General features: G+C 40.8%; 1 protein-coding gene across 1 annotated transcript; it reads right to left on the reverse strand.

The window, feature by feature from the left end:
* Positions 1-880: 880 nt before the first annotated feature.
* On the reverse strand, positions 881-13,724 carry GRXCR2 (glutaredoxin, cysteine rich 2). Its single transcript, XM_012001527.1, has 3 exons — positions 13,371-13,724; positions 7,654-7,881; positions 881-1,063 (listed from the first exon to the last, which is right to left on the reverse strand). Exons 1-3 carry the CDS (start codon positions 13,722-13,724, stop codon positions 881-883), a joined length of 765 nt encoding a protein of 254 aa, XP_011856917.1.
* Positions 13,725-14,934: the final 1,210 nt, after the last annotated feature.

Consider the following 14,934-nt stretch of genomic DNA (forward strand, 5'->3'; position numbering starts at 1 on the left):
AGCCTTGGTTAATTTTTTTCTTTTAGAGATTTCCAGTAGGTAATCTATAAAATACCTGCAGTCCTTTATGAAGAGATCATAGCTAGGTTCTAGACTTAAAGTGGATTTATTTATTTGGTAGTAATTCAGGGGCTGGAAGAAGTTATATCATACACACATATTTGAGCACCAAATTTATCATAAATAGCTTTGACTTGGCTTATAACCTCAGTAGTTAGAGGCACGCAAAAATGTCTTATCTCCTGTTGACTTAAGAAATAGTATTGCTCACTGTCTGCATAAATATTATCCAAGCACACCGCATGGAAGAGGTTCAGGACTTTGAAAGGGAAGGCTTTTTGGCTTGCCTGTCTCCAGAATGAACATCCCATTTTGCTTGCTATGGCCTGTTAGTGCGTTCAGCATTGGCTCTTTCCTCTTCTGCTTAATCAGAAATTCAATTTGACCAATAATCATTTGAGATGCATTATAAGCAACAAGAATTCAGTTTATCAGAAACCTGCCTTTTTTATTCCTTTCTCACCACATAATTTTGCAAAATAACTCCAACCTGATGCCTGAAGTGTACATGTATTTGTTCACTGAAGCAAGGAGAAAACCGAGCTAAGTCAAGTGAGATACACTCACACCATCCTGGAAGGATAATTTTAGAACCAGTTTCAAAGCAGACTCTAATTCGAAAATGCCCCTGCCACTTAGACCCACACAGAGATGTTACCAGCCTCACAAAATGTCACCAGATAATTGAGTTTTGCCAGCAGTGGGAGTGACTGCAGCCACTGCGGCCTCTTTGTTGGGAGAGGCAGGAGGAGAAGGGGGTGGTTTATTAGAAAGAACTTCAGGGAGGGTAAGATAACAGTGGACATGCAAAAGCCACGGACTATTGATTGCAAATCTGGCAAGGCTGTAGGCCATTCTCATTGCAGGCAGGGCACCTCAGGGCCCGATAGGACTCCTTAAATCTGTTGGCCAGCATCGAGAACTTGCTGCCGTGGCACAGAGAACAGGTGGCACTGCCCGACCCTCGGCAGTGAAAACAGCTGTCCTCGGGAATATCCCCTTCCTGCAAGAAACAGGTTAGGGTTTAGTTAAAGCAGCAGTTCAAGTCTGTTGTTCACACGCAGATCAAAACAGTACTAGACTACAGCAAAGACTGGGACAGAATAGAGGAAAATGCTTCCCATGGATGTCAGTGAGAGAATCGGCTGGGACCCAGAACAGTCACAGCGATTTTATCAGAGGGGATTCCCCTGGTGGACATCTCTAAGATGGCATCCCCTGCCACCACACTTTGCATTCCGAGACTTCATGATCTTCATTGCCCTTGTCACTATCTCTGACCTGTTTTTTCTGTAAGCTCCATAAAGGGCAAGGACTTTATTTTCCTTATTGCCAAATACTACGAGTGAACCCTTGTAGCATGCCTGATAGGTGCCAGGTGCTGTTCTAGGAGCTTCCTATATATCATCCATCTAATCCTCACAAAATCCCAGTGAGATAGTGTATTATTATCCCTGTGTTGCAGATGGGAAAATGGGATACTAAGAAGTTGTTTACCAATGGTCACACACACAGCTTGAAAGAGGAAGAGGTGGGTTCTCATCCCAGGGATTTGAGCACTAGAATGCATGCTCCTAATGCCTATGTACACAGCCCCTCATTGTAGTTGTCCATAGTAAGTGTCCAAGAAAGACTGTTCTGTGTGACTGAGAGACTGAGTGGAGAAATGAATGAATCAATAAATGTTACAATCCTTCAAAGCTTAGCTCTGAATGCTAGCAGTATTTATATCTTTATTCTCTTTGAGAGCTAAGGCCCAGTGATTAAGAGCTCTGTACTTTGGAGTTAATAGACTAGGACTGAGGCTATGTCTGCCATCAGCTGTGCAACTTGAATAGTTCCCTTAGCTTCTCCCAATCTGTTTCTTTATTTATAGAATGTGAATAATAATGCTTACCCTTCTGAGTAGCTGGAACATTAAAGAGAGAATATATATAATGCAATATTATCTGTCAGATCATAGGTTTACCATAACAGTTAGTTCACTTCTAAGCCTTGCTAACAAATCTCCAGTTATTGACTCCCACTCTCCAGAAAATGTTTCTTGGCTATTGTCTTGCTGTCCCCCTTAAAGCCATAGGAAATTGGTGATCTTGGTACTCCTTATAGACTATGAACCTTCCCAGAAATAAAGGGAGACACTAGATTGAAACCTGGCGAATCCAGTACCAAGTCCTGGCCATTTCAGCTTCTGAAAATCTCAAATCCATCCTGCTTTCTTCATCCCAGAACTACAATCCTAGCCCAACAGCCCACTGACTATGGCATGAACTGAGTGTGGACCCATGCCTCTGGTCTTGTAGTATGTTCTCCCCACTGATGCTCATTAAGTTGCCTGCAGTATCACTGCCACATAGAAAGCACTCAGGAAACTTTTTAATGAACACTTGCCCTCCAGATAAAACCTCAGGATAAAACCCAGTCTCCTTAGCTGATTTAAATTTTTTGTCACTTCTTTCATCAGAATCTTGTTCATGGGCCTCTCTGTACTTGGTCTCTAGGGACCTTTCCCCACTCCCAATGTGGCCAACTCCTACTTGTCCCCAGAAGTCAGCTTAGCAGCTCTTTCTCCAGAAAGCCTTGCCCACCCACTGCTCTGGACCAGGAGTTCCCTCACCCCCATGGCCACCTGTACTGCCCCTGGCATGACAGGTATTCCATACTCCAATGAAAGTTCCTGTTGATTAGACAGGGAGCTCTCTGGACTTGTACCATTTCACCATCACTTCCCAAACACCTAGTGCAGTGCCTGGCACACTACTTGTGCCAAATGAATAAACAAAGGAACAATGATGTCTGGAGAACGCTTCCTGTTCTTAAATTCTAGGGACCAACAAGACAGCAGGAGTCCACTGGGTAGCTCTACCCAACTCATTCAGCTTTCATTTATAATGTAAGAATAAAAATAATCCCTGAAAAGGGAGGCATAAGTTTTGAAAATAGCTCCATCATGCTGCAAATTGCCTAAGAAGGTACTGAATTTTATTTATTCTAGATTTAAGGAGTGAAAGTAATTACCCAATTGACAAAAACTCAAATCATGTCTATGGACCCTTTTGTTAATATTTTATTGATTGCTACCATATTTTAGTATATTAACAGTGGAGAATTTGTTTTCTTCTCTTAAAATATTCAAAATAATACGTATTTGCAAAAATATTCTTAAAACAAATTGCCACGATTCATTTCCTGCCAAATCCATTAGGTTTTATGTTTTGTACTTCATACCAGTGAGATTTTAATAATATAAGTCCACACTGCGAGGGAAAGTACAGTAAAATCCTACCATAATGCTATACATGTGATCTAAAAATTCATTTGCATAAAACGCCAGATCAGATATTGAAAGATTAATGAAATGACCTAGTAAGCCTACTGTAGAGAATAAGAACAAGTCTTCCATCAAATTATACCTAATGTCATATAGTTCTAGGGCGCGCTACATTATTAGAAGTTTCACTGGAGTTTCCATTCTTATTCTGGGTTACCACTCTCTGACCACTTACCCTCAACATGCTCTTTTTAATCATTCAGTTAATTCAGCAAGTATTTAATAAGCACCACTCTATACAAGACTTATATACTATAAGTCTCTTTCTTCCTTTCTATCTTTTAAATTATTCTCAGAAAATATTTAGTAGGATATAGAACCTCGTTGCACAGCATTGCTTAGATTCTAGAACCCAACAGACCCACCAATCCACCTCTTACTACCTCCATGACCAAGAAGAGGGGCTTGATCTTTTACTGAAGACTCCAAGGCTTGTGTAGCCCTGAAGATGGTAACCAACGCCAATTGAGACTGCAAAATAGGGTGGTTATGGTCATGAGATTGTTCAACAGATGGACCTAGATTTGACTACTGGCTGTAATGTCCTCTGGCAAGTTATTTAACCTCTCTGAGCCTCAGTTTCCCTAGCTGCAGAATGTGACTTTTAATAATATCTACCTCACAGGGTTCTTGAAAGAGTTAAATGAACTACTGCATGGAGCATTGGTCATGGTGCCTAGCTATCGTGAGTCCTCAATAAATGGCAGCTATTATGATTTTGATTATGATGAGATGATTATTGCTATTATCTCAAAGTGAGATCACATAAAGCATAAAGAAGCCCAGATGATTTAGGCCTCAAATTCACTGAGCACAAAGCCAAATTTTTCCCCTTCCACCTTTTGCTGTGGCTCAATTCAATTATTCCTCTCCTCTTCTTTGATAGTTAATACAGAGGCTCAAGTCTGGCCCGGCTTTCAGCCTTGCCCTACTCTTTCATCAGATTCTCATTGCTGCCCCGTTCCACCTAACAGAACAAAGAGGCTCTTGGTCAGAAGGGGCTCCTTGATGTTCTTTGACCTTCTCTTTTGAAATAAAACTTGTCTGAGCATTTACTGCATGAGGGATTGGGCAAACAAATAGCAATTTAAAACAGAGTTTAAAGGACAGACAAGTGAAATATAACCTTTCACAGCAAACTTCTGCTGCACACCTCTGTCCTAGTTTATAGCATTACAGCTAAAAAACACAGATCTCTCCAAATTGAGCTTAAAGGTAATTGTCATATCAGGCTTACTCTTGCTTTTTCAATCAGGCCTGAAGTATAACCTGCCTTTTATCATTTCTGGTCCTCTTCTGAAAATACATGCTCCTACAACTTACAATATAGTATGATAGATAATAGCATTTAAAAATTTTATAGTGGGAAAGTAGCGCTTTGGATCAACATGTTTAGTCATCTGCCTGCTGCCAGGTTAGGTTCTTTTATAAAAAAATTTTTTTGTAAAGACAGGTCTCATTATGTTGCCCAGGCTAGTCTCGAACTCCTGGGCTCAAGGGATCCTCCCTCCTCTGCCTGGGATTACAGGCCTGAACTACCACACCCGGCACAGGATAGGTTCTTAATAGTTCTGCATAGAAGATGAGAGAAGGTAATGGCCAAAGACTTCTTACCAGCTGGCACTTTGGTCTCAAATTCCAGTATTCTTTCCACAAACATTTAACTAATATTCACTGGTTATCTGTTATATGCCAGGCTGTATTTTTCTGATACTGGAACTACAATGTTGCACCCAGCGTAAACATGGCCAGGCCTGCCTTCATGGAGACCTAATTGGTAAGAGCAAACACCAACCAAATAATCACACAAATTAAAGTAAGATTGCAACTGTGAAGAGGGGTGTAAGGTGCACTGACAGGTCAATCCTATAGGATTTTTTCCTCATGGAAGCCAGGGAAGATCCCTCTGAGGAAGTGATGCCTCTTCTGAGATCTCAGAAGCTGAAGGCAAGGTGGTAGGGAGTCTGGGGACATTCAAGGCAGAGGGAATTGGCCTCTGGTAGCAAAGAGAAAATAATACATGAGGGATGGAGATGGGGAGATGGGCAGTGTGTCTGGGGCCAAGAGCATGAGAAGAGATGTGTAAGAGATGATGCTGGAGGGGCCAACAGAGGCCAGGCTACACAGAGCTTTCTAGGACAAGTAAGGAGTTTGGGGTTTTATCCCAAGCAATGAAAAGACACTGAAAGCTTAGAGGGGGTGACTGATATGGTTTGGCTCTGTGTCCCTATCCAAATCTCATCTTGAATTGTAATCTCCATGTGTCAAGGGGGGAACCTGGTGGAAGGTGATTGGATCATGGGGGCAGTTTCCCTCATGCTGTTCTCGTGATAAGTGAGTTCTCACCAGAGCTGGTGGTTTTAAAGCATGGTACTTTCTCAAGCACTCTCTCTCTCTTTCTCTCCCCTACTTCCATGTAAGCCATGCCCTTGCTTCCCCTTCACCTGCCAGCAAGATTGTAAGTTTCCTGAGGCCTCCCAGCCATCTGTAACTGTGAGTCAATGAAACCTCCTTTGTTTATATATTACTCAGTCTCAAGTACCATCTTTATAGCAATGTGAAAACGGACTAATACAGTGACAAAGGGGATGACCTAATCAGATTACATTTAAAAATATATTTTTGAGTGTGGGGGCAGGTTGGAAAGTACGTGAGTGGATGTGAGCAGAGCTTTCAGAACCTTTTGCTAGAGTCCCAGTTGCTTATGCTCTAGGGGAAGGGAAGGAGAGGTACAAAGGAAGAAAGAAAAAAGTAGATTTTAGAGAAATTGTGGAGAGGTAGATAGACTCATGATATGGGAGAAATGAGATAAGAAGGAGCCTTTGGTGCCTCTTGTCTAAGGCCATCACTCAAAGCCCAGTCATGACCTTCTTATTCTCATCATCTGAACCCTCCCAGAGTGGAGACATCACTCAAGTTCCAGAAAGCCCCTGACCCATTTTTCCATAGCAATCCCAGGAGATTAAAGTGAATCCCACAGAAAACATCAAGTCCCAAGAGATGGAATCTAAGAGAGAGAAAATTCATTTATCCAGCTACCCAAGCTTTTAATCTTTTGGCTTAAATTCATCAAAATTGCTTCCTCCACCCCCAACCTCACACTGTGAATTAATGACTATCAGCCCTCCTCCCCCAGTGTGAGCATGTCTGAGCAATGGTTTCCAGGGTGGTGTGTCCACACTTCTAAGGGGTATGAGAGGAAAACATTGGAACTATTTATATTTGCTTTTTATCTACAATTAGGCAGATATTAAGCTTTATTCACATTTTTAAAAGAATTTTTATACTAACTTTTAATAAACTGGTGGACACTGGCAGCCATATTAGGTTAGGCCGTCACTAGACAAGTGTGGTACTCAAGGGACCCTAGAGTAAGAGTGACGTTCAAATGTTGCTGACAGTGGCGTCCAGCTCATTTGTTCACTTTCAGCACATTGCAACATGTTGCAGTTTACTTGTGCCTGGTCTAGTGGATTTACAAAGGATACTCCTTAGTTTTAACTAAACTAATCTGCCAAATGGAATCATGATTTTACATAATGTCTTCCAGGAGACTATGGATCAAGGATAACACCAATAACAGAAGAACAAGTGAACCTATAAGAAAAGATAGGGCCAGGCCAGGTGTGGTGGCTCATGCTTGTAATCCCAGCATTTTGGGGGGCCGAGGCGGGCGGATCACTTGAAGATAGGAGTTCAAGACCAGCCTGGCCAACATGGTGAAACCCTGTCTCTACTAAAAATACAAGAAAAATTAGACAGGCATGGTGGTGGATGCCTGAAATCCCAGCTTCTTGGTAGGCTGAGGCAGGAGAATCACTTGAATCCAGGAGACAGAGGTTGCAGTAAGCCAAGATCATGCCATTGCAATCCAGCCTGGGCAAAAAGAGCGAAACTCCTTCTCAAAGAAAAAAAAGAAAGAAAGAAAAAAGAAAATAGGGCTGATTTTTTTTCCACCTCTAGAACCAGCTGTTCATAAACCACATTGTACAGCAAAAACAATAAATATTTAATCAAATCTAAAAAGAAGTCAGCCAAAAAATTAAAAATTGAGAGTATCTGAAACATGGACTTATAACTGCTATTGCTTACAATGTACCATTAAAATATAACAAATGTTAAAATTCCTCATATCTTCAAATTTAGATATCTTAAGTATTCATATTCAAAAGGTTTTACTTAAGCAGTGCACAATCAAGCCAGCTTGGAGACCATTGCTGTAGGGCCAACTCCGAGTAGGACAGTCAAGCTCCCCAACGCACCTGTGTATACCGGTTATGGGGGAATGTGCTTTCTGCCTCCACCAAAGGTCTATCTTGCTGGTCCCTGCCTCCACAGCTTTCTTCTTTGTTCATCAGAGACTCTTCTTCAGCCTCTTCTTCCTTCTGGAGAATTTTCCTCACAAAGTCTCTCTTGTCCATTGGGGTTCGAATGATTTTCAGGTTATTAGTGTAGATGATTATCTTTCCAAAATCTATAATAGGTAGGGGCTAGAGAAATGGAGAATGAGCATGGAAACTTTACCACCAATCACCAAGTAGAGGGCTGCAGAACCTGTCCAACACACTAGGAAACAGCAGAGAAGGAACTTCCACCACCCAGCATTTTTGATCCCATCAGACCCCAAAGTCACAGTTCATTCCCTGGTCTGTTTGCTCTCTCTAAAAGCCATGAAAGCCAGCTTCCTTCTTCCTGTTGCTGGTGACCAATCAAAGCTGAACTACTCAGTATGAGAGTCTGGAGGGCAGGGGCTAGAGCTTCTATTTGTACTGCATACCCCAACAGCCAACGCAGGACTAGGTACAATGAGTGTTTAATAAATACAGAGGGATGCTTTTTTGTTTTATATAAATATCCCTCCAATTTTTTATCAGCATAAATAATAATATTAGTAGATACCATTTATTGGCACTATTTGTGTCTCAGGCATCATGCTAGGCATTTTACCAACATTGCCTCGGTTTCTCCCCAAACATCCCTATGAGGCAGATGCTATGGTTTCCACATTTTAAGGTGAGGAGACTGAGCCTCAGTAGGGTTAAGTGCCTCACCAAGGTGACAGAGTTACTCGGGCACTGTGACTAGAATTGAAACCCAATCTGTCATCCTAAAGCCCATATTTTTACCACCTATATCACACTATTTAAAAGTATTTCCCCCCCCCAAAAAAAAATAGGATCATAATATATACTCTGTTGCAACCTATTTTTTCATTACCTATATAATATGAAAATCGTCTGTGCCAATAAATAGACTTCTAAAGCATCATTATTAATAGCTTTTGTTCTCTTGCATGGATTTTTCATGTGTTTCTTAATCATTTGCTCAGGAATAAACCTGGACAATACCACAGTGCAGAAAAGAGGACTGGAGGGTAACTGTTCAGAAATTACTTTAAATAAAAGACTGCCTGACTGCAGCATCTAAACAGATTTGGTTTATATAGTTCTGTAAGCAGAGCAGAATATTTCATGCTGAGGTATTTAGTTGTGTAGTGTGATTGTGACATACAGGAAAGTCATGTAACCTCTCAACTTTAGTTTGCTCATTTGCAAAGGGACTGACATCCAGCATCACCACAGACAAGCTAGTAATTAAAATACAGAAATGAGTGGTAAACATGTGTTGTCCTGAGACTCTTGAGTGCCCTCCAATTACCCCAGCCTCCCCTCAGGGAGCCTCTAACATCCCTAAACCTAGCGATGTAAGAGCTCATACTTAGGAACCCAAGTCTCAGTACCTTCTCCAACACTCTATTGGCTTCTCTGCTGATTGAGCAAGGTTCCTGTGTCAACTTCTGGGGGTGGGAGGTGCCATGAAAAACCTGTAAAACAGTGTTCACAAAAGCTGGAGATACTATGCAGATTGTGAGTATTATTGCCATTGTTGTTATTTAAAATTATTCTTCTGTAGTGCATGCACAATCATACTACACAACTAAATACCTCAGCATGAAATATTCTGCCCTGCTTGTAAGACTGTATAAACCAAATCTATTTATATGCTATAGTTAAGCAGTCTTGTATTTAAGGCCCTTGTATATTCAGCCATAACCTGGCTTGAGCAAGACTTCAATATTCAGGCTCTCTTTCTTGAAACACCCATGGAGTTTGCAATAATTATTTATTAAGCCACAAGCTTCCTATCTGGTCCTATTTTCTCTCCCTTTCTTCAAGGGATCGTGTAGCAGCTTCCATTTCCTATTGTTTTATGCAGGCTGGATTCTTATTTCACACTCTGGACTATCAGTTTCTGAATATCAGAAGATAAGGATGGTGGTACTTTTGGAAGGTTCCATTTCTACTTCTAGTAATAGCCAATGAGGTTCAGTTACTAGGAAGCTTTTCATTTCTAGAGCTGATTTCTTTTTTTCAAGACAAAACTCTCAATATGCTAAGAGAATCTGAGATCACCTACTCCAAACCCCTGTTTCTGAGCTGCTCAGTGAGACACCCAAGAGAGCAAGTTTATTTTTTGATGTACCCCAAAGATGGAGGGTCTCAAATCACTTTTAAGGTGTAAAAGTTTTAGTTACCCTGATAGGCAAATTCTTCCTTGTGTCTAAGGAAACTCTCTGGGTGTAATGAAAGTTTACATTATGTGGTTACATCAAATGTCAATGAGGAACACCCACTCCTACATGATAGAGGGCCAGGACAGAGCCAAGAATTTTTCATTTCCTCCTAGTGCACAGAATGACAACCTGTGTGATTGAGCACTTGTAAATACTCTTTTGTCTGTGGCAACATGCCTAGTTGATCAGGCACTATTACATCTTTCCACTGTTCTGTTTTTAAATGCAGAAATGCCTTATTGGGTACTAGAAATTCAGTGGCTTTGGAGATAGACAGACCTGAGTTTAAATTGTATTAAAATGTTATTTGACAACTGTGTGAGATTTGCAAGTTAGTTAACCCTTATGAACTTCTGTTTTTCCAATCTGTAAAACTCTCATAGACATCTTGTGAAGATGAAATTATGCAATATGTTTAAAGTAGGTGTTCAGTAAATGTTACCTCCCTTCCTTTTCCCTTCCATTTTCTTTGAACCTTATAAACTTCAGTTTTAATTGCTTAAAATATTTTAATTATTTATAACCTTTTCCTCTACCCATCACACAAAATTTAAAAGACTCAACATTTCTTTGATAAGAACCTGCTCGTTATTACAATGGTGGGTAACATTTGCTAAGTGCATAAAATGTGCCAGGCACAATGCTAAGAGCTTCTTATGTATTATCTTTTAAAATCATCACAACAACTCTCTTAAGCAAGTCCTTTGATTACCCTCATATCACAATGATGCCGAAGGTCAACAGGGTTAACTAGCTTGTTCAAGCTTAGGCAGTAAATGGGTAGGACTGAACATCAAGCTCAGGTTTGACTGGCATCAAAGCCCTTGTTTTATATATATATATTTATCATCATGGTAATCTGTACATAACATAGAATTTACCATTTTAACCCTTTCTAAGTGTATAATTCAGTGGCATTAAGTGCATTCACATTACTGTGCAGCCATCACCACCATTCATCTCCAGAAGGTTTTCTTCTTCCCAAATTGAAACTCTGTATCCATTAAACAATAACTCTTCTTCTCCCCTGCCCCCAGCCCCTGCCAACCACCATTCTGCTTGCTGTCTCTATGATTTTGACTACTCTAGGTACCTCAAATAAGTGCAATCATACAGTATTTGTGTTTTTGTGACTGGCTTATTTCATTTAGTATAACGTCTTCAAGGGTCATCCACGTTGTGCATGTGTCAAAATGTCCTTCCTTTTCAAGGCTGAATAATATTGTGTTGTATGTACAAACCACATCTTGTTTATCCATTCATCAATCTATAGACATTTGGGTTCTTTCCACCTTTAGGCAATTGAGAATAATGCTGCTATGAACAATGGTGTACATATATCTGTTTGAGTTCAGAGCCCTTGCTTTCAATTATTGCACTTAATTGCTACCCAATGTAGTCTCATAGTCACTATTTACTAGGAGGTGTTTTACACTTGGATTCGTTATTGAAAAGTCATGACATTAGCTCTCATTTTCTTCTTTTTCATAAATACCACATTGACAAACGGTTCCAGGGTATGGAGCTGCATGAATCCATCCTGGCCACTCTCATGCTCAGAAGCTGGCTATGATTGGGATCGGGAACTTGATCAGGAAACAAAGAAAACAGAGATAACAAGGCCAAGCAGGAATTGGACCTTCACCGTGGCCTCTAAAACTCATAGAGTACTGTGCTTTAACCAACAGAGCCATGCTGCCGTGGAGACTCATTTACCTAGATTTATAAATTCTATAGTCCTAGCTACCAGGGAGGCTGAGGCAGGAGGATCCCTTGAGCCCAGGAGTCTGAGATTGCTGTGAGTTATGATCATAACACTGCACTCCAACCAGGGTGACACAGTGAGACCCTGTCTCTAAAAAAGAAAAAAAAATTATACATTTACACCAATACTAAATTTAGCACATGACTTATAAAGATCAAGCAACCCAAAATGTATCTACTGTGGCCTTGTACAAGGTTTGAATGAACTGTGACTTTGTGAATTCTAAATCTACAAGTAAGACATAGTTCAAAAGAAATAGTGTAAGTACAAGACTAGCCAAGTACCTAGGACCTAATAAGCACTCAACAAATGGTAGCTATTATTATCATGTAATAATATGGTTCTCTAAAAAAAGGAACATGCCCTAAAGAAAAACATCTGTAGAATCAGATCTGGATTCTTATTCTGACTCTGTACCCAATGATCCTGTAGTATCAGATGGATCCCTTAACAACTTGGCCCTCAATTTTTCTCATCCGCAAAATGGGAATGACCATACTTTGGCTTTTCTCCCCAAGGTTATGGTGAAGACCCAATGCCATTGATACAGACAGAGATAGCATGTGACGACACTTTGTAACGCGTAAGTCACCCCATTAAGATAAGAGGTCATTCATTTCAGCCCCCTTTAATATCAAAAACAAGCCTACTGTTATCTTTGGTAATTGTGAACATGCCTATAACTACCAATGCCAGTAAAGCCAGTAATACATTTATCTGCAATAGATGCATTATCTATTCCCTTAGGAAACTAACAATAAAAATAATTCAAGAGTAATTATCTGGCTCTCACACTTTAAAGATGAGAACACATCCTGGTGTGCTATTCATTAATACCATGGATACATTACATAATTGTATTTTATCTTTTTTAAAAAGGCATTAATGGTCCCACTGACAGCATATATACATCTCCTATAAATTTTTGGATATCAGTGAATGTTTTCCAGGTTCTACCTTAAAAGAAAATCATGTATGGACTTTTAATTATCCGTGGTACTGGAAAGTAATTGAAATTCATAGATTAAACACATGTTTCAATTGAACCATTAGCTCAAACTTCTTCCCCACGTAACATGTCCTCTGGCTGATTTGCGTTTCACCATCCCTTCCCAGGACTCCAACTACCCAGAGCTTATGCTAACGAGCAACGGAAAGGAAAAATAAAGAGACAAAGCAGGCAGTAGGAGGAAGGCAATGGGGGTAAAAAAAACAAGACATGGATAAACTGCAAGCTGAATAATTGGCTGGAGTAAAATGAGCACTTTCAAATACTCAGCTCTTTCAGGAAACAAAAAGACTGCATAATTGTCTAAAACCGCAGTCTGACAACCTGAAAACCACTGCACCTCTATTTAATTTACATTCCAGGAAAACTCAAAGATCCAATTACAATGTATTACCTTGGATGGAATTTGAATACTATATATGCTCATTGCACTTTCCAATTAGTAGTCAACAAGCATGTTATTTTTACCCCGGAAATATTCGTCTAATAACAGCTTCCCATTTGGTGCACCAATTGCTCTCGTTGGTACCAGAGGGTGAGCAAGACACAAATCTGAACCATTTAGGCATTTCTCTAAACACATTTTAGGAAGCCCTACCCTTAAAGCCTATGTGCCATGCACAATACCAACCTTATGGTCATTCGCCTTGTAATCGTTGAACAGAGGCTGGCCGCCTGCCAAGGTGTAGGCATTACCCTCTCTAAACACACTGATCCTCTGAGCAGTCAGCTTAGGGGAGTACAGCTGGGGCCTGGGGGCTTCCCTGGGCCTGGGGGCTTCCCCAGTCCCATAAACACCATCCATTGGTTCAAGAGACTCTTGCAGAAAACTGTGAGGGTATTCCTCCTTTGGTGACTCTAATTCCTGCCCATCCTCAAAGACCTGCTTCAGTACTCGACCGCTGTAGGAGGAGGAGATTTTAAATCGTACTTTCCGGGGTTTGCCATCACTCTTCTGATTCACTTTCTTTTCGGGGTCCTCCATCTGCAGAAAGTTCACCCTGTGGTTTCCAGCCTTCCGTGTAGCCGGTGAAACTTGGGCCTCTGAGAAAAAGGCATTTTATTTTCTCTCCTCCTGCATATGATTAATTCAAGTTGTTGCTGGGGTATGGTCAGTTTACAGCAACTGACACCCATACATTAAATATTGATAGACCTTCATGAAAAGGCAGGCGATTCTGGTTTGATGGAATGGATGGAATATAAGACAAGATTGATTCTTCTCATAATCCCAAGCTCACCATGACTTCACCCCAACCCTAGCTTTTCTTAACCTGAGGATGAAGAAGTTTATTTAGGCTGGACATGTACCAATTCAATAAGGATCAGACACTCAATTAGTTAACAAGTGTCTTCTTACTGTTAGCAATGACAATTAAAATCTAGTGAGCATTTCATAAGTGCCAGAGATTGTTACATGCATTATTTTACTTCATCCTGACAGTAACCCTACAAAGAAAATGTTATCTTTTTTACAGAGGGGAAAATGAGGCTTAGAGCCACTTGTCATTTGTCTTCATCATTTGTCTGCTCTATTACACCTAAGTAAGTGACAGAGCAAGGATTTGAACCCAGATCTATCTGACTTCAAAACCCATGATCAGTCCACGTAACCAGAAGTTTTCCAGTTCTGTCCTAGAAGAGGAAATGAGGTCTTAGGTACAGTGGAGGTTCTTGGGGGCTGCTGCTAAAAACAGGAGAAGGCTGAGGGTCCTGGATTCTGGGCCTTCTCCCCCTACACTAACCAGAGCAGCTCCACTTGGTATGTATTTTATATTTAAGATTTCATTTGAAAGCACAGCACAAGTCCCCACTGCCTGTTGGACTTCATAAATGCCCGACACTGAAATAGTGGCTGGGGTGAATAGCACAGAAGCATGTGACCTGGGCCTGAGAACAGTCCTACAATCCCATGCAGGGACCAGACCTAATACAGGTGAAATAATAACCTCATGCTTAGAGAGCAAATTGCCCACAGCTGAATCCCAGAATAGCCACTCTGGGAAGAAGTGGTCTCTAAGGAAATAAGGATGGGAGAAGGTTTGTAAAGAAAAGTGTCCTTGGGCTGGGTGGAAAAGGGTAGGTTGGATGTGAGGAGCTGAAAGTGGAGTAAAGCCTTTCTCCCTGTCGTTGCTACCAGCATCACCATTCACTGAGTTGCCCAAATTGACCCCTCCTCCTGTTCCCCTACAGCC

This window comes from Mandrillus leucophaeus, unplaced genomic scaffold (assembly GCF_000951045.1).
Source record: "Mandrillus leucophaeus isolate KB7577 unplaced genomic scaffold, Mleu.le_1.0 Scaffold663, whole genome shotgun sequence".
NCBI lineage: Eukaryota > Metazoa > Chordata > Mammalia > Primates > Cercopithecidae > Mandrillus > Mandrillus leucophaeus.